The sequence below is a fragment of the Kogia breviceps genome, chromosome 19 (assembly GCF_026419965.1).
Source record: "Kogia breviceps isolate mKogBre1 chromosome 19, mKogBre1 haplotype 1, whole genome shotgun sequence".
NCBI classification, from domain to species: Eukaryota; Metazoa; Chordata; class Mammalia; order Artiodactyla; family Physeteridae; genus Kogia; species Kogia breviceps.
The window spans coordinates 894,138-917,711 of NC_081328.1; the positions used below are offsets into that span (position 1 = coordinate 894,138).

Consider the following 23,574-nt stretch of genomic DNA (forward strand, 5'->3'; position numbering starts at 1 on the left):
CTGCCTTCCCCCACAGGCTGGCCTCCTCGCTGCCTCTAAACCTGTTCCTCAAACCCAGAGTGGTCCGCAGACCGGCAGCTTGGGAGCCTGTTTGAAATGCAGGCTCTCAGGACCTGCCCCACACCCGCCGAGTCAGAGTCTCTGCTTTAACCAGACGCCCTGGGATGGCGAGGGGGCTGTGCTGCTCCAGGACATGTTGGGCACCTTGCAGCCGCTGGCTCCCGACGCAGCACCCCCAAAGTTGGCTCCGGGCTCCTCTGTGCACACCCACGACCTGCTGCACCCTTGACTCCTAGGGCGTGCTGGTGCGTGAGCCTCTTTCCCGTCTCCCCAGCCGCGGGATGACCCCTGGAAGGTGCTGTCCTAGAAGCAGCCACGGAAGGCGTCACACACACACCCCTTGGGCCGTCCGGGGCTCAGAGTACAGCCGCAGGCAGACGGCAAAACCAAGCTCCTGCCTTCCTTGACCTCTGAGCTTGACGGGGCACGCGACTCTCTGGGGACCCTGGTGGCCGTCAGGGCCTTGTAACAACAGGCTTTGCGCCTCGGAGGAGAGAGCTCCTGCTTTGGCGAACCTCGGGAACAGCCTTCCCAGGAGAAGTCAGCACCTCCCACGACGGCTGGATGGGATCAGAGCACAGCACCTACTGCGTTCAGCACCCGCCCGGGGACCTTCTCAGTCCTCGCCGCTGCCCACAAGGAAAGCACTTCAGTTTACACACAAGGGAACAGAGGCACAGAGAGGTTAAATGACTCACTCAAAGCCACACAGCTGGGAAGTGGGAGAGCCCAGCCTTGAACCCAGAGCCTGTCTCTAGCCAGTAAGCCCCTGGGCCTCCAGGCTGTTCCCCCTGCCCCCCACCCCGATCTGCTGGCACTCATCTCCAGGACGGGCTGGACTCCAACAGCCCCGCCAGCCCCGACGCCCTGCAGGGCCGGGCACGATGGCTCGGGGCCCAAGAGCCCTTTCCCACCGGAACAGAAGCTTCCGCCGCGTGAAGCCCGGGGGGAGATGCGGGCAGTTTACGGCCCCCCACGACCCCCCAACCTTCAGTGTTTCTGTCACCGGAGCCAGAAACGCTCGTGGGAGGGAGGGGATGCCGCGCTGGTGACGGAGGTGACGCTCCGGTGCCCCTTCCAGAGCCGCCACGGCCCCAGGCCCTTGGTCTCAGCAGGTGTCTCCCAGTCCTGAGGGCCACTGGTGTCCCCAGCTGCCCCGGGGCGGCACGTCACCGGATCCCCGACCAGGCCCCACCGCGCAGAGCCTGACCTCTCCTGGGCACGTCAGGCGGGCCGGCCGGGACCACGGACATGGAGCCCAGCCCTCCGGGCCACCCCGGGGCAGGCTGCTCCGTGCCAGCGTCCCAGGCCACCCAGCGGCCACAGGCCCCGCGTCCCCACACGTCCATCTGCCTGGACGCCACAGCTTCCTGCGCGTCCCGGCCACCCAGAGGGGCTGCCCGCCGCCCTTCGCCTGCTGCTGGCCATGCTGAGGACGCGCCTCTGGCAGCCCCTCCCACCTCGTCCTGAATCCTGGGTCCAGGCCTCACTTCGCCCAGACTCCAGGCCACAGGGCCTTGACGGCCTCCCCTGTCCCTGGGGCCATGACTCACCGGCTCGTTCCAGAACACAGAACAAACCCTGCTCTCGCTTCCAAAGTTTGCTCACAACGTTCTCTCTCGTGATCATGAGGTCATGCTGAGGCAGGAAACGTCCTTAGCTTTGGGGAGGCAACGACGCAGGGGCAGCAACTGTGCAAGATGTCCTGGGATCCGGGTGACGGCAGGCCCGTCTCGCCACTGTTCCGCACGCTTAAAATTTGCAAATTAAAAAAACAGTTCCCCCTGCCCAGGAGCCTCCCGTCCTCGGCGGTCTCCACTCTGTCCCCTCCATCCCCTGGGCCACAAGCCGTCTTCTGAGCCCCGGAGTCCTTTCTGGAGGCGCCCCCGCTCCTCAAGCAGCCTGGGAACCCCGAGGAGGGCCTCTTCCTCTCCGAGCCTGCTGTGTGCCCACGTCCGCGGCCGCCTCTACGTGGGCAGCGGGCGGGGGTGGGCGAAGCCGTCGCTCGCGGGGGAAAGGGGAGCGACAGCATCGGGGAGAGCGTGTCCCGCAGCCAAGGTGCGGCAGGAACCTGCAGGTGCCGTCCCGCCCCAGCCCGGCAGCCCAGAGCCCACCGGACGCGCATTCAGATGGCCTGGGTGCCTCACGGGAGCGGCGGGGCTTTCTGTGCAGGAGCAGATGGGGCCGTGCGCGCGTGGCCAGGCCGGGGCGGCGGGCGTGAGGGATTTAAGCAAAACGCGGGGGCTCTGACTCCTGCCGGGGGCGCGCGTCTGCGGGGCCGTGAGCAGCAGCCTGGAGCGGCCCGTCCCGCACACAACCCCGCCGGCCGCCAGCCTCTCGCCCGGGGACCAGCACCAAGATGCTGGGGGGCCAGTGCAGCCCGGGGAGGGGCGACCCCACCGTCCACCCCAGGCGGGGCGGCAACCAGCAGGCACGTTTGTCACTCCCGGGGGCTCAGCTAGTAAGAGGGGCAGAGGGGCTGCCGTTCCAGGGGACGGCTGACCCCGCGGCTTATGACCTGGAGGCCACCACCAAGTCCCAGGGAGTTCCTGATAATTGCTGAGCTTGTGCGCCGACAAACGCACTCGGTGTCCTCACAGCTGCCCAACTCAACGCTGAGCTGGGACCATTCACTTTGCCTCATGCCGACCCGGGCCCTGTCCGCTGGGCTCCATTTGGTGTCCTCTCCTTTTAAAGGACAGAAACGAGGTGGCCAGGGGCTGGGTCTCTGCACAAGTCTACATGACCTTCAGGCCTGAGCCCGGAGGCCCGCTGAGGCTGGGGGAGCCCGTGGTTTCTCCAGGACCGGAGCTGAGCGCCCCTCCTGCTCCTGTGCTGAGGGCCAGGCACGGCCTCCTCGGGCAGAGACTCAGGACGATTAACCCAGCACCGAGGGGCACCCGAGGGAGGTGTTTACAGAGCAGCCGAGGCCAGGCCAGTCTCCCCACGCTGCAGGCCTGCCCCCCACCGCCACCCCGGAAGCCAACGGGTACCGAGGAGACCAGGCCAGCGTGCCTCTGCCCTCGGGGCCTCCAGTGCGGGGCAGGTGCGCTGGGGGTGCGATACGGGTGCTGGGAGGAAGAATAAATTGGGGTAGGGCCATGGGGAGGCCTGAGGGCTGAAAAGGAGACCCACACAGAACACAGAGAGACGGGTCCTCCAGCAGGAACACGTGGCCTGCCACGCTCGGGGGTGCTGTCTGGACCAGACCAGAGGAGCCCCGTCCAGCCGGCCAGGCCACGTGCCGGCCTGGGGAGTGGGGGGAGGGGTGGGCCAGGGCTCCACTCTGCACCTCGGACCTGGTATTTAGCAGGTAAGGTGTCTTCACCAGAAAGCGCCAGAGGCGCTGGGAGGGACACGGCCCTCGAGGTGACAAAGCGACCCACACACGTCGGGGAGGAGCCAGCGGAACAAAGGAAAGGAGCCAGAGAGAGAAGAAATCCGAAACCCCAGATGCCGCGGGATCACAGGGGTCGAACAAGGAACCCCGGCTGACCGGGACCCGCCGTCCACAGACCAGGCTCGGGGGCTGCCCACACCGGCAGGGAGCAGGTACGAGGCCGGGGGCCGCGCGGAGGGGCGCCCCACGGCGGAGGAGCGGAGCGGTGTGGAGAGGGCTGGGGGTCATCTCGCCTGCGGCCCCCCGTGGCCCGGAGCCCCGCGCCAGCGGCCAAATGTGTGGACGCAGGCCTTGAAGGCGGGCGGGACGTAGAGGCGCCACAGGCCGCGCCCGCGCCCGATCTGGGACGTCTGTCCAGAAGTCTCCCGGACCCAGCGCTGGGCCCAGCCCTCCGCAGTGACAGCAGCCTAGCCTTTTACCGTGGAATCTAGCGGGTCCCCACGAAAGCTGCTGGGACAGCGTGGCGGCCCCCGTGTCCCCCCGCCGCCCGCCCGCCTCCCAGACCCACCGCCCACTTGCTGTAGCCACAACCCAGACAACCCACCCTCCCCTGGGCAGAAGCTGCGCTGCTCTGCCGGGTCTCAGGGCTGGGAGGTGCGCGTCCTGGTCACGGCCACGCAGCTCCCTGAGGCTGTGACGTCCTCCCCGCCCCTCCCCGCCCCCCCACCGGGCAACCGAGAAGCAGAAAAAGGCTGCACCCGATCCCCTCGCGGAGCCCTGTGACTGGGGACAGTCTCTCCTCACTGAGTACAGCCTGGGGCAAAATACCGTGTTCTGTGCTAATCGCCACCCTCCCCCCCCCCCGCGGGAACATTCCGGGGACCCGAGGGGGGGCTCGTGGCTCTGGGTCCCCCGAGGACGCGGCAGACGGAACACAGAACAGCGCGGGCCCTGCCCGCAGCACGGCAGCACGCTGTCTCCGGAAGACCCTGCCCAGCCTCCCGGGCCGCTGCCCAGCCCAGGCTGAAGCAGCAGCCCCAGGGGCCTCGGGGACGCGCGGCCGGGCGGCTCAGGGACTCCTGCGGCACTCAGGGGTCGAGGGTCGCGCGCAAGCCACCAGCCAGTCAGCTTCCGGACGTGGGGCCCTGGGCCTCCCTGCCGGCTCCAGCAGTCACGGCCACGCGGTCCGGTGACCGGAGGTTCCGGGTCCAGAAGCAGATCCTGGACGTGCGCAGATAAGCAGGATGAGGGCGTTTCCTTTAGGGCTGTTTATGGGGCAAAGTGTGACGTCAGGTGCTCGTCCCCTGGTGGGGCCTGGTGCGTGCATGACGGGACATCCCCACAAGGGGCTGAAAGAGCGAAGAGGCCTCTGGGCGGGAAAGTGAGTGGCCTCCAAAATGCACTCAGAGGGGCTGTGAGGACAGGGCCCAGCGCTCAGGGAACCCTAACGAAGGCCAGCTCCCACCACTGCGCTCCGATCGGCGTCCTCTGCTTTCCCGAGCGAAAGGATGAGGGACCTGCAGGGGCTGCGGTGCGTGCAGGCGGGCATCTCGGGGCACACGAGCCTCCACGCAGGGCACGTCCGGGGCCCGGGGCGGGGGTCAGACAGCCGTTCTCACCATCCGCCTTCCGCAGACGGTGGACGGTGCACGTGCGTGGCCGGCACTTAAACCTTCACCGTCCTAAACTGCAGAGAGACTAAAACAAGGGACCGCGCCCAGGGGGAGGGGCAGACGGCAGGGACCCTGGGGTGGCGGTTGGGGGCTGGAGCGATCGATCCTGCATCTTCGAGGCCGACCAAGGGGAGGAGGGTCACGCCGCTCTTCCCAGGTGCCCCCCCGCGGCCTCAGGGGGACATGCTCTCACTTCGCGCATGATTCTCACAAGCCCCAAACAGCAGGTAAGTGGCAGGTCAGGAGGGAGACGTGGGCAGGGGATGTGACAGCCGGCGAGGGGTCAGAACCGCTGGACAGCCCAGGGCCCGCCTCCCAGCCCCGGGGCCAACGAGCCGTGTGAGCCCTGAGCAGGTTCCTCCCACAAGGTGCTGGACAAACGCACCTCTCCCGCCTCCGGTGACTTGTTCTCTAGCCTGGAGGCCTCAGCCCACCTGCTGGCCCGTCTCCGCCCGGGGAGGGGAGCGGGGCCCAAGAGAGAAGCTCTGCTCCTGTCCGCCCGCACCCGAGGCCACGGGCAGCCCTGTCAGGTGACAGGTGATGCTCCCCCAGGGAACGTGCTGGCTTCAGAATTAAGGGTTGAAGCCGGGCTGTCCTCGTTCTGTCTCTCTCTTTTAATTATCCTGCTGTTTTGACATGCACACCCAAGGTCTAAAATTAGGCCACTGGATCTCACACCTGACTTTCCAAGCTCCCCATTGCGGCCGGCGGGGGGGGGGGGGGGGGGGTCAGCACCGACCCGGGAAGGTGTCAGATCCGTGTCGGGGAACAGTGTCTTCTCAACACACTGTTCCAGCCCCGCCTGCTGGAGGGCTGCCCGCCTGTGCACCACGGCCCGCGGGGTTCCAGCCACCCACCCCCCGGCTGCTCACCACCTCCACAAATTCAGGCCTGAAGGCACCTGGCAGGTGGCGGGGTTAGAAAGGCCATGAGGTCCCCACCGTCCCCACCGTGTCCGCGGGACCGAGTGCTGAGACCCTCCGTGCCGGCCACACTCAGACTTGGCCCAGAGAACCAGGGTCAGGGCTCCAACTGCCCCCAGACGCGGAGACCCGGCCAGCGTCCTCCGCCCGTCACCCGGCCACGGGGTCGCCGTCTGGGCTCCGCTGCGGGCAGGCAGGGAGCACCTGCCCTTTTCCCTCCCCGCCCGTGAAGGTCCCTGCGACTCCGCCTGTGTCCTGAGGAGGCTGAGGAGCGCCCCCACGCCGGAACGCCTTCCCACGCAATCCGGGTTTGTTTCGGAGGGACCCGGATTCTGCACCCGCTAAGCCCCAGGAAGTGCTCCCAGGAAGGGCCCTGCCCATGGCATCCGTGTGGCCACCTCCGGGAGGACCACGGTCCTGCCAGCCAAGCAACCCCAGTGCTTTCAACCACACCCCTTCCTCTCCCCTCGTCTGTTTCTCGGGAAGCGGTTTGTGCAGGCATTTGGCCGTCAGGACGGGGAGGCAGCATTAGGGGACCGGGTCCCTTCACCTCCGCCACCAGCCGAGGTGTGAGATCTGACCTCTGTCCTTTAGCGAGCAGCCTGACGGTCGATGGGGCCGACGCTTACATTCTCCCCACCTGGCGACGGCGACGGCCACGGGCTCAGAGGCGCTGATGCAGCACCTGGGCGTGGCTGACGTGGAGCGCCGGGCCGGCAGGTACGGCGCGGCCGGCAGGGGAGGGGCCCGCCGGAGCGGGGCGGCAAGTGCAGCCCCGTCACTGCAAGACGGCATCACTGCCTAGGCAGCCCGGCCCCGAGGAACGGCCAGGGCGAGGCCGACAGAGGGCACCAGGTGGCCGGAGAGGAAGGAGGGGTGGCAGCCGACGGCCGGCTCCAAGCGAGGTTGTATCCAAACCTCGAGGCCCTGACGACTGCGCCTGTTTTACAGATGAGAAAACCAAGGCTCAGAAAAGCGAAAAATCCCGGCCAGGAGGCAACGGCAGCAGGACTGGCTGGTGTGCTCAGAGGCCCACACCCCTCCCCGGGGCCGGCGAGACGGGCAGGGAGGACTCGGGGGCGGGCAGGGGGCACGGCTGCACCGGGCTCCTAGGGCCGAGCGGGCCAAGGACAGGCCCGAGAACGTGCAGCCGCCCCGCCCCGGGTACCCCTTCCAGGTGGCGGCCCTGCCCACAGCAAGTCCACGTGCCGTCATAACACTGACACAGGCGGGGCGGGGTGCACACCAGCCAGGGAGCCAGCGCGGGGCGCGCTCGTGCACCCCAGGCCGCGGGGCTGGACCCCCGGCAGGTGCCGTGAGGGCCTCTTCGGCCATCAGGGCCCCGGGTCCTGCCCAACCTGGGCCAGGCCAGGCCGACACACAGGGCTGTGTCTGCACCAGGCAGGCCCTCCGGTGGGGGCTGGGACGGGGGCAGGCATGATACACAGGAGCGGAAGCCCCAGCTGCCAGGCCCAGCTCTTGCTCTTACTAAAGCTGTGTGACCTGGGCAGATCAAGCCACCTCTCTGGTCCTCAGCTGCTGCTTCTGAAAAACCTGGGGTTGACCCGCCCCCACCCCAGGTCTGCACATCAAATCCACTGGGGGGCGGTGACAGTAATTCCCCCTCCCAGGACGGCCGTCGCCGAGTGCGCCCCACCCCCAGAGCCCCCAGTCCCAGGGCTGTCCTGCCCCCGTCCCTGCGGTGCCATCCCTCGGTCCCCTCCCCTCCCCAGGGCTGGTGGGGAGATACAGAGCAAGGCACCACGCCCGACAGCTGACGGACCCGCGCAGGCTGCCCACGCCCAGCCACCTCGCTCGCTCGTGACCTGCAGGACAGGGGCTGGACTCTTCCTACTGTAATTCACAGAACCCCCTGTGCATTATTCACCTGGAGCCCTGTGGGCGGACAGGTGGGGAGCCAGGCAATGAACAGATGCCCGTTACGTGCCCGGAGCAGGTCCCCTGTACACACACCTGTGGAAAGTGCATGCTTCCCAGGCTATTTTCCTAGCTAAGCCGCAGGATGAGCCTGAAGAAGGGTAACCCTGCCCAGCCAGGGGGCTGGGGAGCCCTCGCCTTCCTCACCGCGGTCCCCCCTGCCCGCGAGCACAGCCCTGGAAGCAGGAGGACCTCGCAGCCCTTGTGCGCCGCCTGGTGGCCAGTTGGGGTCAGTCCGATGAGCTGCAGCGGCCCTCACTGTGCTGGAACAGCCACCAGCCGCTGGGCCACCTGGGACCCTCTGCAGCAGGGGCGGCTGGACAGAGCAAAAGGCGGCACAGGTGTGTACACGCGGGGCGACCCTCGCTCCCTGCAGAGCCTGGTACCCAAGTGCAGGGGCTGCCCTCCGAGGCTGCCCAGAGCCTCAGACAACAGGCACCGGATCCAGGAAGTACCACCGGGGAAGCTGTGCAGGCTCCACCCCGCCCTCTCCTGATTCCCTGCTGCACCAGGTGGCCTGGTTCTCCGTCCCTCTCTGCCCAGGACCCCTGCGTTCCGGCCCCCCGACTCTCGTGAACTCTGCCTCCCCAGAGCCCACACTCCAGGCTGATGCCTCTTTGGAGGAACTACAAGAATCTCAGATCCGGCACCACGGCGAGGCCAGGGGCCTTCCCGGAGGTGCCACGGGCATCCATCGCCAGGGTCTTGACCACCTCGCATCCTAGCCCTCCTGAGGCTCAGGATGCCAGGGCAGGGGACCAGGAGGCGGGATCAGAAGAAAGGTGGCAGGAACGGGGCTCTCCGGGCCCCACAGCGGGCAGCGGCCAGACAACACAGGGAGCCCCCGGCACCTCCAGGCGCTACACGGCCCGGCGCCGGCCAGCGACAAGCACACCCATCGCCCCTGAATCTCAGAGCCTCTCCCGGGCCAATTCCTGATTCCTGGAGGCGAGGAAAGGGTCACCAGCTACGAAACACTCTCCAAGATGTATCCCTAGGCCACGGAGCTTTTCTGGGCATAAGACTCTGGGACAAGTGAGAGCACTTGGGCTTCAGCTCAGGCAGCAGCTCTAGGAGTTTGCGCTGATGCGAGAGCCCTTCCGGACGCACCTGCACCCGGGTGGCCCCCACGACTGCTCCTCCTCTGGGCCAAGTATGCCCGGGTGCTTCCAGACCCTTTCCCACCCATTGCCCTCCCCCCACAGCCTGGCAGCCCCCCTCGAGAAAAGCCGGGCAAAGGCCGCTCCTCCAGAGCGAAGATGAGGCAGCTGAGGCCCGGGTCAGAGCAAGTCAGCGGTAAAATGAGACAAAAACCCAAGCCTTGGACATTTTCCCCAGAATGTCAGCGCGCCTTCCCCTCCCGCAGCACCAGACAATGAAGGGTAAAGGGTGTGGCAGCTGAAGATCAGGCTTAAGTGATGTCCACGTCCTGACCTCAGAACTGGTGGAGGTTGCCTGCTCCGCAAAGAGGGGGCTTAGCTTGCGTTCAGGGTCTTGAGATGGGAGTTGTCCTGGGTCGGCGGGGCCCTGACTGCTGTCCGCCCGCCGCCGTTTCCTTATAGGAGCGAGGCAGGTGGGGGGGGGGATGCTGGCCTTGAGGACAGGAGCCGGGCCTCCTGGAGGGGACCCTCCCCTGGAGCTGGGGGGCGGACAGCCCCGCCCGCGCCTGGATCTTAACCAGTACTGGTTTCAGGTTTGTGGCCCCCAGAGCCAGGGGAAAATATATTCCTGCTGTTCTAAAGTACCCGGTCTGTGGTCATTGGTTCCAGCGCACAGGAAACCAGCGGGGCGCGTGACAAAGGCCGTGTGTCCATGCCGGAAAGGAGAGCAGTCTGCCCGTCGGGAGGGACGGCGCGTTGACTGCAGCCTCTTTGAGATGAGCAGCCCGCCCCCACCCTGCTCTCCCCAATGAAGAAAAGGAAGGCCTAACGCGCCAACCAGGTGCAAACACGTCCGTTCTGCCCCGGGGACTGAGCGGCCACCTGAGATGAAGACAGCCCGGAACGGCGTGTGCTGACACCGAGCCCAGGCTCGTTCAGCCGCCCTCGAGGTGAGCACAGGACGTCCGCGGCTCGGCACGGGCGGATGCCTCGGGGGGCGGCCCGGGGAGCACGCCTACCGCCCCTCGCGTCCCACCGGAGACGCCAGACAGCAGACCAGGAACGCCAAGGGCTTCCCCCACATCCTGACAGGGGAGGACGGTCTCCGAGAAGGGCTGGCAGGAGGGTCCGCTCAGAGCCCACTCCCTCCCGGCCGCCCGCCCGGCCAGCCCCCCAGGCCCCCGGCCTCCGCGCGGCCCTGCACCCGCAGAAGACCTGGGCGCAGACCTGCCTCCCCTTCCACGTGCGGCCTGCTCCTCCCTGCCCCCGGCACCCCTCAGCCCGAGCCTCGATCAGGAAAAGTGGCGACGTCGGCGGGGGAGTCACAGGAAGGCGGCCGCCCTGTGTGTGTAGCCGGCGGGGAGCAACCCCAGCCGAGGCCAAGACGCCGCGGGACCCCGCGGTGAGGGGCTGCCCCAGCCAACGTCCTCCCCGGGCGCCGACCTCGACGCAGAAGCAGGAGGACGCTCCCACGCTGGCCAGAGACACAGGCGAGGAGAGGCAAGAGCCGCCCGTCCGCCCGTCCGCCCAGCCTGCCCTGGGGCACCTACCACGTTCCAGAAGAGCGGATTGAAAGCGATGCTGAGGACTGCGGCCACAAAGTGGGGTTCGGAGGGGTCCACGTAGCCCAGCAGCCGGGTCATAACGCACAGGTCTGCCTGTAGGGACAGAGCCGGGCGTCAGCGGGAGACCTGCCTGCCCTGCCCCGCCCCACCCGCACAGACGCCGGAGCCAGCGACAAGCCCCAGAACTCGGAAACAAAGTCACCCTCCAGGAGCAGCTCAGGAGGCCTGCGCACGTCCAAGTCCAGCGCAGGTTACTACAGCGTAATCTCATAAAACGTTCGATAAAAGCCGAAACCCAACCGGCCGTGTCGTGCCTGTTGGAGAGCGGCCAGGCCGGCGGCGGAAGCACAGAGAGGAAACCAGCGGCTCTGAGGGTGAGTGTCCAGCACGCCGGTGGGGCAGTGAGCCCGCCGGGACCCGTGTCGGCATCACCGGGGTGACCAGGGCCCGACGGAGGTGTTCAGAGGCCCCAGAGGCAACCCGAGGGGCCGACATCCGTGTGAAGACGCTCGGCCCCCGGGAACCGGGAAAATGCAGCGTCCCCTTCCCAGACACTGGACCGGCGCTCCTGAGCATGGGGGTTCCCCGCCCCGGGCACCCGCCCCGAGAGCCCACACACACGCGCACGGCTCTCCCTAGCTGCACGCGGGGCACAGGCGTGCGAGCCGGGGCCTCGGGTAAACCCCATGCGCCGTCCCCGAGGCGGCTAAACCAGGGAACTGAAGCAGACCGGGTCTGTGTCAACCTGCCGTGCTCTCAAACGCGTGTCAGACACGGTCCCACCACACAGCGCCGAGCGCCCCTCCTGTGTGTGGAGAGGGCCGGCTTTGAGCTCCAGCCTCATTGCCCCCCGTGTCCGGGGCGGGTCTCCCCACCTCCGCGCTGTCAACCCTCCAGCCGGTCACTCTCCGTGGCCCCCACCCACTCCGTGACGGCCGCCCTCCCCAGCTGTGACAACCGAAAACGGCTCCAGACGTGGCCCAGATGTCCCCGGGGACAGAACTAAGACCCTGCCTCTAGGGACAAGAGGAGAAAACAGCTGGGTGCCTCCAATGCTGAGCTCTCTCTTTAAAAACCATGAGGCGCCGCTGACGTTCTGCGTGGTCAGTGTTCACTGAGTCCCTGCATTACCCTTTGTATTTTTCCTTTTCTTTTTAGAAAGTCATGGCAGCTCTCCACACGCAATTCAGAATAACAGTAAGTCTCAGCTGGAAGGTAAGTCACAAGCCTTGGCTTGGGGTGGGGGCGGCGTGGAATCCACTCCGGGCGGGCCAGCCGTGCCCAGGGTGCAGAGCTCGGGGGCAGCCGGGTGCGTAAACCACGCTTCCTGCCAACGGCCCCCAGCCCCGGCCTGCCCGCTGAATCGCCACATCCAGCTTCGGGCCGCACACAAAACACGCTTCTCGCAGCTCGCGGACGCTTACGACAGCAACCGCTCCCACGGGAGTTGATAGGGCACTTCTGCAGACAAGGGTGTCCTTGTCAGCCAGCCCCCCTTTCAAGGAGCTCCGCCCGAGGACGCCATTCCTCCGAACCAAAAGAATCCTCCTGCCTCCAGAGGGGCGAGCGTGTCCGCGGGGACGCCAACACCCGCCAATGCCAGGGCCCACGGGGGGCCGCAGCCTGGGCCCGCTCAGTAGAGAGAAGTAAAACATTCTCTGCTGCAATCGTCCCACCAAGCCTAGGGGCTAAATGTTAGCATCCTGGCGTTTTACGCATTTTATGGAGAAGCTCACTGAGGCTGCCGGTGGGTCAGATTCTCCAGGCCCCGCCACTCACAAAGCCTCGGGCTCTGTCACTTTTCACTGCGAGCCAGGAGCTGCTGGGGGAGGGCCAGTCACCTCTGCAAGGGTGGGAAATCCCACAGTCCCAGGCGAAACCCAGGGGCCCTCACGCTGTGCCTCCTGCCCCACGGGTGACCCGGGGCCAAGAGGAGAGAGGGTGAAGGGTCACGCACGAGGCCTGCCCACGTGGGAAGCAGGTGCCGATGGCGGCCAGGGCCTCCCGTTCACCCAGGCCCTGGACGGTAAAGCAGGAGGAAGCCCGCAGGCGGTCCAGTGGCGGCCTGGGGGGGCGCGGGGATCTTCCGGGGTGATTGAGCCTGGGTGGCGGGGACCCATGGGAATTCTCCATCTGGGTGCGACTTCATTACGTGAATTACACCTCAGGAAAGAAAGTCAGCAGGGGAACTGGGAACTGCCCCCTCTTTCCCCAAAGGGCCCAGGGGGAAATGCTCCAGATATTTTAAAGAATTCCACTCCTCCTCATTCAGCAGACACTGGGCCTCCCCGGGAGGCTCCACCCTGGGGGTCTGCGAGCTAAGCCCCTGCAACAAGACCAATGCACATCTATATGAGTTCTCCCACCTCACCTTGGGCACCGGCTCAGAGAGAATCAAGCCAGAGGCTCCCAGAGGCCAGGCCAGGCCAGCGCCTCCGGATTCCAGATTCCGGGCCCAGGGAATCAAAGTCACATCAACCGCAGGTGGGACCCACGTACCGCTCACTGCCGAGGGAGGGGGTCGGGGTGGGGGCAGCGGGGCGGGCGGCCCTCCAGCTGCCCTCCGTCTCTGGGCCTTCTCGGTGATCCAGGAGACGTTTACCGGGAAACTTCTGCTGCAAGCCCCGAGGCTGGGGCACGCACGAGGAGGAGCGGCCACAAAGAAGCTTTATACTAAGGCGGCCGCGACCTCATGGCGGGGCCACCAGGCGCAGAAGAAGGTCTCTGGGCAGCGGATAATCCAGGCTGGGCTGGGGGCCCCCCCTCCCCCTCCGGGAGGGACCACAGGAAGCTCCGTGGCCCACCTCCGCCCAGGGGGATGAGGGGAAAACAGGTGCCAAGGTACAAGGGGCAGAGGGTGCTTGTAGGGCCCCTCCCTGTGATGCTCTCGGGAGGGGCCCTCGGGGAATGCTCCCTTCCTAAGGAATAGCCAGCGAGCGGCGCGGCCCACACGCGGGGACGGGGCGCGGGCCGGCCCCGGAGACCTCCTGAAGGCTCTGCTTTGCTACAACACAGACGGCGGCCAGCGGCTGCCGCAGTGCCCCGAATCCATGACTCCTTCCAGGAAGCTGTTTTTTCACACTCTTCCTCCAACGAGCTTGTCATGGGCCACGTGCGGTGAGGCTCTGAGGGCCCGTGGGGTCCCGCGTCCGTGGGGCAAGGTGGGCCCTACCTGGGAGTGGCTCTGGGGCCTCCTCTCCTCCGCGGGGCCGTAAGCCACAGACCTCTCTCTACATTCACCCTCAGGGGCCCCGGACAGGCCCTGCTATGCTGGTGCCTAAGTCTGTTTACCTAAGGACACGTTCTGTGTCCAAGGCAGTTGTGACAGGAAGCCAGCTGACCGAGCCCTGGGCCAGAGGCTGCAGAGCCTGTCCCGAGGCAGGGCCCGATGCCCTGTGGGAACCTGGGCAAACTTTGACAGGGGTGGCACCTCCTTCCTGGGACCATCAGGAGGATTAGGTGAGATGATACGGGAAGCTCACTTATGACTCTGTGACTGAGCCCGCCCACAACCCTGTGAGACGTGCCCGTTTTTCAGACTAAAAAACTGAGGCCCAAACAGGCAGGCAGAAAATCGGTGAGCACAAGGTGGGCCTGAGCACCAGCCCCCCACAACAGCTGGAGGCACGCCCCCCTCGAGTGCACATAAAAGAAAAAGCAAAAGTATGTATGTTCTTGAACCATAACAGAATCAAACTAGAAATCAATACCAGAAAGATCCTTGTTAAAGACCACAAGTAGGGGGCTTCCCTGGTGGCGCAGTGCTTAAGAATCCGCCTGCCGATGCAGGGGACGCGGGTTCGAGCCCTGGTCCGGGAAGATCCCACAAGCCGCAGAGCAGCTAAGCCCGTGCGCCACAACTACCGAGCCTGCGCTCTAGAGCCCATGAGCCGCAACCACTGAGCCTGCGAGCCACAACTACTGAAGCCCGCGCGCCTAGAGCCTGTGCTCCGCCACAAGAGAAGCCGCCGCAATGAGAAGCTCGTGCACTGCAACGAAGAGTAGCCCCCCCCCCGCTCACCGTGACTAGAGAAAGCCCACACACAGCAATGAAGACCCAACGCAGCCAAAATAAATAAATAAATACAATACAATACCATAAAAATTAAAATAAAATAAAGAACACAAATAGGGACTTCCCTGGTGGTCCAGGGGTAAAGAATCCGCCTTCCAATGCAGGGGATGCAGGTTCGATCCCTGGCCAGGGAGCTAAGATCCCACATGCTGCGGGGCAAGTAAAGCCCGCGCCACAACTACTGAGTTTGCGTGCCTCAGCTAGAGAGCCCGCGTGCCACAAACTACAGAGCCCACGCACTCTGGAGCCCACACACCACTACTAGAGAGAGAAGCCCGCACGCCACTACTAGAGAGAAGCCCATGCGCCACAACTAAAGATCCCACATACCTCAATGAAGATCCCGCGTGCCACAACTAAGACCCAACACAGCCAAAACACATAAATATTTTTCTTAAAAAAAAAACATCTGTACTGACAGATGGATGAGTAAAGCCCCACGATCATCTCAACAGAGGCAGAAGAAACCGAGGTTCTGCCCGTTTACGTGACTTGCCCAAGGTCTGGACTCTGACCCAAAAACACTGAAGACAAAAATTATGTCCTTGAGAGCTTCACACAGTAAGTCGTCCAGAGAAATGGCCTGCTGTTTATTCTAACTAATGTGATAACGCCCAAAGAGTTTGAAAAACAGCTCTGTGTAGCAGGCAAACATCTCTCCCTGGAAGGCAGCTCCTACCTGCCCCTGGGATTTGCCTCCCAAATGGTCACAGCTGAGTCACAAACAGGGACCGTGCAGCCCAAGGGGCCTGTCTCCCGGCACGGTCTCCGTGCTGCCTGAACACAGGGCCCTTGCCTTCTGAAGAGCCCGCACCCTCGGGTGGGCTGCACTTTACAGCTGACAAAGGTCCCATTTTACAGAGCAGGTAACTGAAGGGCCCCTGTTGACACCTACGCCACCCACCGCTCACAAGGGCTGGAGAACCGTCTGGAAACGGGCATGAAAGGGGCCCCCCGACCGTGCCCTGGCAGCCTGTGCCCCCAAAGAAGCCAGCACCCCGAGGCCCCACTGGAGCCCCTCAGTCCGGCCCCATCGCCCGCCCACCAGCCAGCGGGCTTCACTCAGCTGCCGAGCTGAGGAGGCTGGCTGAGTCCAGCGCGGGGAGAGCCTCGGTCGACGGGGCTGCAGCGGGGACACGCCTCAGCCCAAGGGGGGACTTTCTAAGCTCAAAACAAAGCCCAGATTCCGCACCAGCTGGAGCAGGCCCAGGAGCTAGTGGTCAGGGTCACCGTGCCCATGAGAGCACGTCAGCACACGTGTGGCTGCTGAGGACGTGAGGTGCCACGTGATCAAATGACACATTTTACGTATTGGGTCAAATATATTGTCAAAAGTGATTCACCGATTTCTTACTTTTTCAACTGTGGCTACTAGGGGAGTTTAGATTCTCAGCGTGACATACTACCGCCAAGGGACGGCACGGGGCCAACCCGCTGCCGTCACGCAGCTCAGACGCCCAGCTGCAGAGAACCCATCCTGAGGATGACGTCTCTCGAAACCAGAGGTTTTCACTGAGGAGGGAGGAGGGCTGCCAAGTAGGACAAATACACAACGTTCAATGATGTTGGCAACAGGAAGCTTAACTGTACCAATAAGGGCTGCAGTGGAAAAAAACGTAATGTTAGCCAACGAGGGTCACCCTGACCTGTCCCCCGAAAGGCTCCCAGATCGCTCCAACTGCACAGCCCCACAGGGAAGGGAAGGAGAGCAGAAAAGACCTTCCCACACACACCCAGGAAATCTCCCCCTCCCCCGCTGCTAGGTCTAGAACACAGGTCTTGCTCAGACCTGAGGGCAGGACCCTAACCCTGCAGCGGGGCCCACTGCCCCCTTGACTTCCACCAGAAGCCCCGAAGGCTTCCCCACCTCCAGTTAATGGTGCCTCATTCTTCCCCGGTAGTTCTCAACCATGAAGCATCCACCCCAAGCCAGGCAGGGCGTATCACTCAGGGCTCAGATCAGAGGTCACCTCCTCAGATAGGGACCGGCTATCTCAGGATCTCAACCCACCTCCCCACAAGCCAGTTTCTAAAACATTGACCAGTTTTATCTCCGGCAGAGAATTTTCAGTTTCCAGCCTCAGTGGAGTGAAAGGTCAGTGAGAGCCGACAAAGAATGTCGCCTGCCATTCCGGTAAACAAGGGAAGTCGTCCCCCATCAAGCCATGGGCTGCTGCTGCCGACCCCACAGTGCACCCTGAGGGGGACTCAGGATGGAGAAAAACAGGAGACAGGCCCCAGGCGGTTAAGATGCAGATCTGAGGAATCATTTCAAGGAGCCCAGACGCTTGCATCTTCCCACAAATAGAAGAGTGCTAAAATCATGTACAAGATGTCTGGGTTTTTTTTGTGATTAGCAGTAATCTTTTGATGTTCGATGTGGGGTTTTTTCCAGCAAAAACTCCTATATATCCTGGCTCCCCCTCAGAGCTACTGAGAGGCTCTTTCCTGGGCTATAGTCTTCAGTAAGGCCCCCCGGTAGAACACAACTCGCAACCATTAGGTTGTGCGTTTTTCTTCAGTGGACACCTGCTCTCGATGGGTACCGGCTATACCAATGAATGGCCCACAAAAGGCGGACTCGGGCAGGGACCTCTCGGGGGCTCCACGGGGAGTGGCTGACGCCGAAAAGGTTAATGTCTTGTCTCAGAGGAGACTCTAAGGGCCGGGGCCGGGGCCAGAAGCCCGGCTGGTCTTCCGAACCAGGTCCGGCCTGGCCCATCCCGGCCCGGCCCGCGCAGGGCTCCGCAGGCCCCGAACTCCTTGCCCGTCCACCCGGGAGGAGGCCTGTCCTCCGGCCTCAGCTCGGGTGCCTCCTCCATGGAGCCTAGCGCTCCCGTAGGTGCACACGTGTACGCGCTCCCACGCGCGGATACGGGTGCGGACACGCGCGCTCGCACTCACACACAGGCACCCGCGGCCCCGCCCCGCCCCCGTTGCCTGGTAACGGAGGCACCGCCCCCGGGCGTAGGCGGTGGCACCGCCCGCCGCGGACCCAGCAGCCCTAGCGACCCCCCCCCTCCTGGCCCGGCTGCCGGCGCGGTCTGTACCTTCCTGAAGTCCAGGTTGCCGAGGCCCCCGCAGCAGTCGGGCGCCGCCACCGAGCTACGCATGGGCCCCGCCCGGCCCGGACCCATCGGCCGCGGGCCGCCTTGCAGGGACCAAGCGCGGGCCTCGCGGCAGCCCCCAACCTCCAAGACCGACCCCATTGCGCCCTTCGGGAAGCGCCACCGTACGCGGCGCTTTCCCGGTGACCGCCCTTCCCCGGCCTTCTGGGAAATGTAGTCCCCGTCCCCGCGCAGCGCCGCGCTCCCGAGCTCGCACCGGCCTCTTGCGGAGCCGAGAACTACAAGTCCCAGGGCCGCCCGTTGCGGCGCAGGCCAGTCCCGAGTAGGCCACGCGGCTGCTGGGCCCCCGCCCGCCGGCCTCCGGCCCCCGGCTCCCCACTCGGCCCGCCAACTGACCTGGTGTCCCTGTCCTTGGCCGGCTGCGGCGGGTTGTAGGTTTAAGTAGCGCGCTGCGCAGCCCCGCGGACCTGGACTTTGGCCGGCTCGGCCCCCCGCCCCTCCTGAGGCTGCCTGTGGCGGGGGGCGGGCACACCCCGCAGCTCCCGCCCCCCCACCCGGTTGCGACCCCTCCTCCATTTGCCCTCGAGCACTCACCGGGGCTGCCCTCACTGTCCCCTGGGAGATGAGAGCAGAGCAGCAATAAAGGGTTACAGCTTGATGCGGGCTGGGATGGCAAAACGGGGGACACTGCCCTGGAATGCTCAGGGAAGGGCCCGAGGGAGGCCTGTGCGCGGGAGAAGGTGGCAGACATGCAAATTGCGGGAGCAGGAAGAGGGACCACCTGTGCAGGTGCCGGGAGACAAGAGGGGTCCTCAGGAATCCGGAAAAGGCTGGAGTAGTGGTGGAGGGGGGACAGCGGGAGGGAAGGGGTTTAGAAAAGTAGGTGGGATTTTAGCTGGTTGGATCCCAAGAGAGCCCCTTTGGTAGCTAGGTGTCACATACCTGGGAGCCGTGGCAGTCCCTCTGCTTCCTGATTCCGGCCCACTTCTCTCCCCCTTGGCCCTCAGCACCTAGCAGCCCAGAACATTTGTGAGCTGCCACCGTGTGCCCACCCCTGTGCTGACCTCCACAGCATCCCTAGGATGGGGCAGGCCCACCACGAGAAAGGAAGGATGCTGGCATTGGTGCATGCACTAGCTCTGTGGTTGCAGGCAACTTTCGTTTTCTCAAAAGTAAAAGGGTTAGGTAAAACCCACTGCACAGGACCTGACCCGTGGGAAGTGCTTGAGAACCACTGGCCACGAATAGGCTGGGTGCACAGCAGGTGCTGCAGGGCTGGTTTGCCCACTGACCACCCTGTCAGGGTGTCCAGGCAGGGCCTTCCGGAACCAGAGCCAATTCTGGGGAGCCCGCCAAGGGGGAGGGCCCCCAGGGAGCACTCCCCCCCCAATACAGTCCGTTTCACCCAAGCCCCAGTTTTCTCCCCACCTACCAGGCCACTCTCCTCCCGCCCCCTGCCCCCCATTCTTTTATTAAGCCAGGAAAATTAGTCTTTGTGTATTTGGTTTATCTGGGAACAAAGAAAGGTAAACGTCAGAGGTCACACCATAGCTGATGCAACTAGAGGAATCCACTCCTCCACCCTTACCCACCCCCCACCACTCTGGCTCCATGAAAGGAACACGCCCAGATGTGCAGAAGCCAAACTCAGCTTCCAGTGTGATCGATCGGGACTGTTCAGATCAAAAACCTCCTGCTTAAGATATCTGGGGGCAGAAGTCTTGCCTGGCCCTTTGAAAACTCCCAGGTCTGAGCTTGCAGGGGAATCCCCAGGCCGACCTCTCTCAGGGGAATATGCCTTTTCCGGCATCCCTGGCAAACAGAGAAGTCACTTCTGAGGCAGCATGCTCTCTGTTGAACAGGATGTTTGTTCCAGATACCGACCCAAAGTCCCTCTTGCTGGAGCTTTAACAAACAGCCCCCTTCTACCCTCAGGGTTATCTCCCTTTGCCCCTTGATAGCTCTTCAGATATGGGAGCCATTTATCATGAGTGTCTCCCAGTCAGCTCCAGGACAAACATCTCCAGATGACCTCTCTGGCCAGGAGTTTGACCTTTGCTAGGAGGGGATCAAAGCTCACAGCCATTTCTTTGCCGTCCTCCCTCCCCCAGTGGCCCTGGATCTGACTGCCTGGCTCCCACCAATCACCAAAAACAGCTTTTATTACTAAAATTAACATTTGCTTATTGAGTGGCCTTGGGTAAAACCTAAACCTTCCCCTACTCTGAGTCTATTTTCTGTTCATAAAATAGGTACGATAGTATCTCCCGAGTGAGGCTGAGGTTAGGATTAGCGGTAATGATGTGCACAAGATGCCGGGCACCCAGTAGGTTCTCAACAGATGCCCGTCTCCCTCCTTTCCATACAATCAAGACTTGCCTAAGATCATACTCCTGAACACGGTGCGGTTTAGGACTGCCCGTGACGGGCCCCAGGGGAGCCGAGTACTAGCTAGGAGGCCTGCGAGTCCCCGGGAGGACGTGGGTGAGGAGGCAGGCTGGGCAGCTACCCCTGAGGGGTGGGGAGCAGGGGGAGGCTGGTGCGGTGGCATAAACCACAGGTCACCAGAAACCAGGTCATCGGGAGTTCTTGAAAACCAGGTGGGGACTGAGGGGCCGCGGCCGTGATGCCCGGCTCCCCTCCTACATCCAGGCCTGATTGCCCCCACCCCGACCACGGCAGGTTCAGTAGGAGCCGGGTGGGAGCTGGGGCGAGGCAGCACTACTCATAAAGAGTAAACTCTCCCTTCCTCCGGGGCTTTGGGAGGAGCCCCTTCCCCAGCGACCTCTGTTGCTGGGAGGAGGAGGAGGGCTTCGCAGCAGACTCACCTGAATCCAAGGCCCAGGAAGCACCAGCAATCGCTGCGGGCTCTTTGCTGTGCCTGGAGCACCCCAGGCACACTCTCACCTCAGGACCTTTGCACATGCTGTGCCTTCTGCCTGGAATGCTGCTCCCCTCGATGTCCTAAGAGCCCCTCCCTCACCTCCTTCAAGTCAAGTGCCACCTTTCCACTCGACTGGACCTGTCAGCCTCCACCCCCCTCCATCCCCTTCCCACTGTATTTCTCTCCAAAGCCCTTGTCGCCACCTAACAAATGTATTTATTCTGTGTAGCATCAGTCACCCCCAGGAGAATATGAGCTTCCCGAGGGCAGGGTTTTATCTGTTTCTACGCCACTCTCTCCCTGGCACCTGGGTCGTGCCTGGCACAAAGTAGGCACTCAATAAATAGTGAAAGAGTGAATATTTCCACCACTCCCATATTTGGGGCATCCTTGGGCAAACCACCTCTCTGGGCCTCAGGGACCCTGTCAGTGGAATGGCGAGGGTGAAGGATCTTGGCTGTGTGGCCTAGGGCGAGCGACTTACCCTCTCTGACTCTCAGTAGATGAGAAAATCCTAACCATAAAAACAAGAGCTAAGACGTGTGAACTCTTGCAAAGCTGCAGGCCCAGCGCTCAGCACCGTTTTCTCTGAGCCTCATAACAACCCAGTGAAGGAGAGATGGCAAGCTGCCTCACATGGAAAGGACCACAGTCACACAGCCAAATGAGCGACGGGCTTGGAAACTGCCGGCCCGGAGCCAAGCCTGGCCTTTACCACCAGAATGGAGCAGGTGACCCAAAGCCCAGCACAGGACCCACTGCAGGAGCCAGCACTGCTTCAGACAGGCAGTGCTCGACCCCATCAGGTTTCTGCCCCCTCCTGAGCTTCTTTTCACCACATGCACCCTTCACGGGCCAGTTAAAGCTTTGTCTTTTCTGAGAAGCCTCACTGCTCCTATAAGGACGAGGGCAAAGCATGATTCCTCGCCCACAAGGTCCCGAGCGGCCCAGGTGCAGCCGCCTCCCCAGCCCTTCTTGCTCCCTGTGCTCCAACCACAGGGCCTTTGCACATCCCTCACCCTCTGCCAGGCACACACTTCCCTCTCCTCTTGGAGAGCGAGGGCGTTTCCTGCACCCGCACACACTCAGCACCAGTCAGGGCTCACCAAATACTCACCCAACAAACGAATATACAAGTGAATGAGGGTCAAAACTGAATTTCAGTCCAGTGAAATTATCCCTCCAAAATGGAGACAAAGTAAAGGTGTTTTCAGACAAAGGAAGGTGAAGAGAATTCATCTCCAGCAGGCTGGTCGGAGCCTGGGAACGCTGGAAGGGGTGAAGAGCACTGAAAAGAGTAAAGCTAATCAATATTAGACGTTTGTAACAATAGAAACATCTTGTGGGAGTTAAAATATTTATCTTCGTCACTGAGAGAAAAGTCAGGGAAACCCCCATAGGGTCTGATCCCCACAAAACCTCCTCCCATTAGCGGCAGAGTATACGTTCTTGTCAAGGTCACGCAGAGCCTTGGCCAGTATCGACCGCATGCAGGCACACAGAGCAAATCTCAATAGGTTTCGAAGGATGGCGATCGCATCGTTTATTCTCCCAGACACACGTGGATTAAGCTAGAAAACAGGAAGACAACTGCCACATCCCCCGACGCTGGAGCGGGTCAGGCAGGGAGCCGGCTTCCGGGAGCCTCTTGGAGGAGGGGTCTCTCCCGTTGAATCCCAGGCTCCAGGAGCAGAGGAGGTGGGGTGGGGGGGGGGCGTTGGGTGCTCCGAGGGCCGCGGGGAGCGACAGGGGCTGAGCGTGTGGGCGAGAAGCAGCAGTCCTGGCCCAAAGCTCAGGGCGAGCGGAGTGGCAGCAGGTCTTCAAGCTGAAGACCTTCAAGCTGTGCCGGCTGCCCCTTGGGCACAGCCTGAGCAGGAGTGGGAAGCAGCCACCGTTAGCGCTGAGGGCGGGCCAGGGCCTTGCGCACAGGGCCAGCCCCTCGTGCGGAGCCTTGTTTAGGACACTTGCCGGGGGCTCAGAGGACACAGTCAGCCCTACCTCGTTCCACAGCTTTGCGCCCCGCTTACCCACCAGCGTGGGATCTTATTATTCCGAATATACTTACATTAATTTAATAGTTGAATAATTATACCTTATTTAACTTGTTTTCGCCCCCTTCTATGTGATGTTGGACATCTTCCCACGTGCTTTTCTTTTCGATCAGAATAGCGTTTCACTTGCACTATTTAACAGCGCGCCTCCTGGGCTTTCTTTCAAAAAGACCTGTGAGCTTCAGTCTTAGCAATCTCTTGAACTTTTTAATTCAATGAATTGGGCCATTGTAACTCTTAAGTGATTAAAAATTTTTTTTACCTTGAAAATTTCCCAAGCCACAAAAAATTTGGAAGAACTATGCAATAAACACCTCTATACCCTTCACCTAGATTGACCCATTTTCATTCTCCAGCATTTGCTTTATCCGTTTATAAGGAGGGTTTTTTGGGGGGAGGGGGTGTGTGTATTTATTTTCTTGGCCGAACCGCGAGCGTAGCATGCAGGATCTTAGTTCCCCAACCAGGGATTGAACCCGTGCCCCCTGCACTGGAAGTGCAGAGTCAACCACTGGACCTCCAGGGAAGTCCCTATATGCAGTTATTTTTATCTGAACTATTTGAGAGTACATGCAGACTCTTCACCCCTAAACCCTTCAGTGGAGATATCTCCTAGGAACAAAGACATTCTCCGGGGAAACCTCGATACAACGATCAGAATCAGGAGGTTTATGGTGGATACAGAGGACAGCTAACACTGAGGCCACGTCCGAACTTCACCCACCGTCCTGTCGAGCAGCCTGGGGGTGGGTTTTGTCTGGTGGTCTCGCAGCCAGAGCGCCCCCTCAGTGCTGCGACCTCTGAACCTGCTTCTAGCTGCCTTTCCCAGTGCCTGAGCTTGACCTCTGGGCACGGGCCTCTCTTCTGCAGAGATGCACGGGTTCAGCTATTTCCTTG

General features: G+C 62.8%; 1 protein-coding gene across 4 annotated transcripts in view; it reads right to left on the minus strand.

The window, feature by feature from the left end:
• The window catches only part of PEMT (phosphatidylethanolamine N-methyltransferase), a 39,519-nt gene extending 20,603 nt beyond the window's left edge, over window positions 1–18,916 (minus strand). The window contains exons 1-2 of one of the 4 annotated variants that reach the window (XM_067021809.1): window positions 18,685–18,916; window positions 10,585–10,692 (exon numbers count right to left, since the gene is read on the minus strand). In XM_067021809.1, coding sequence (XP_066877910.1) covers window positions 10,585–10,677 — 93 coding nt within the window. In that variant the 5' untranslated portion in view covers window positions 10,678–10,692; window positions 18,685–18,916. Of the gene's footprint in view, window positions 1–10,584; window positions 10,693–17,724; window positions 17,950–18,684 lie in introns of those variants that run through there. The other 3 variants (XM_067021810.1, XM_067021808.1, XM_059048898.2) reach the window with 3 other exon arrangements.
• Between the last annotated feature and the right edge of the window lie 4,658 nt (window positions 18,917–23,574).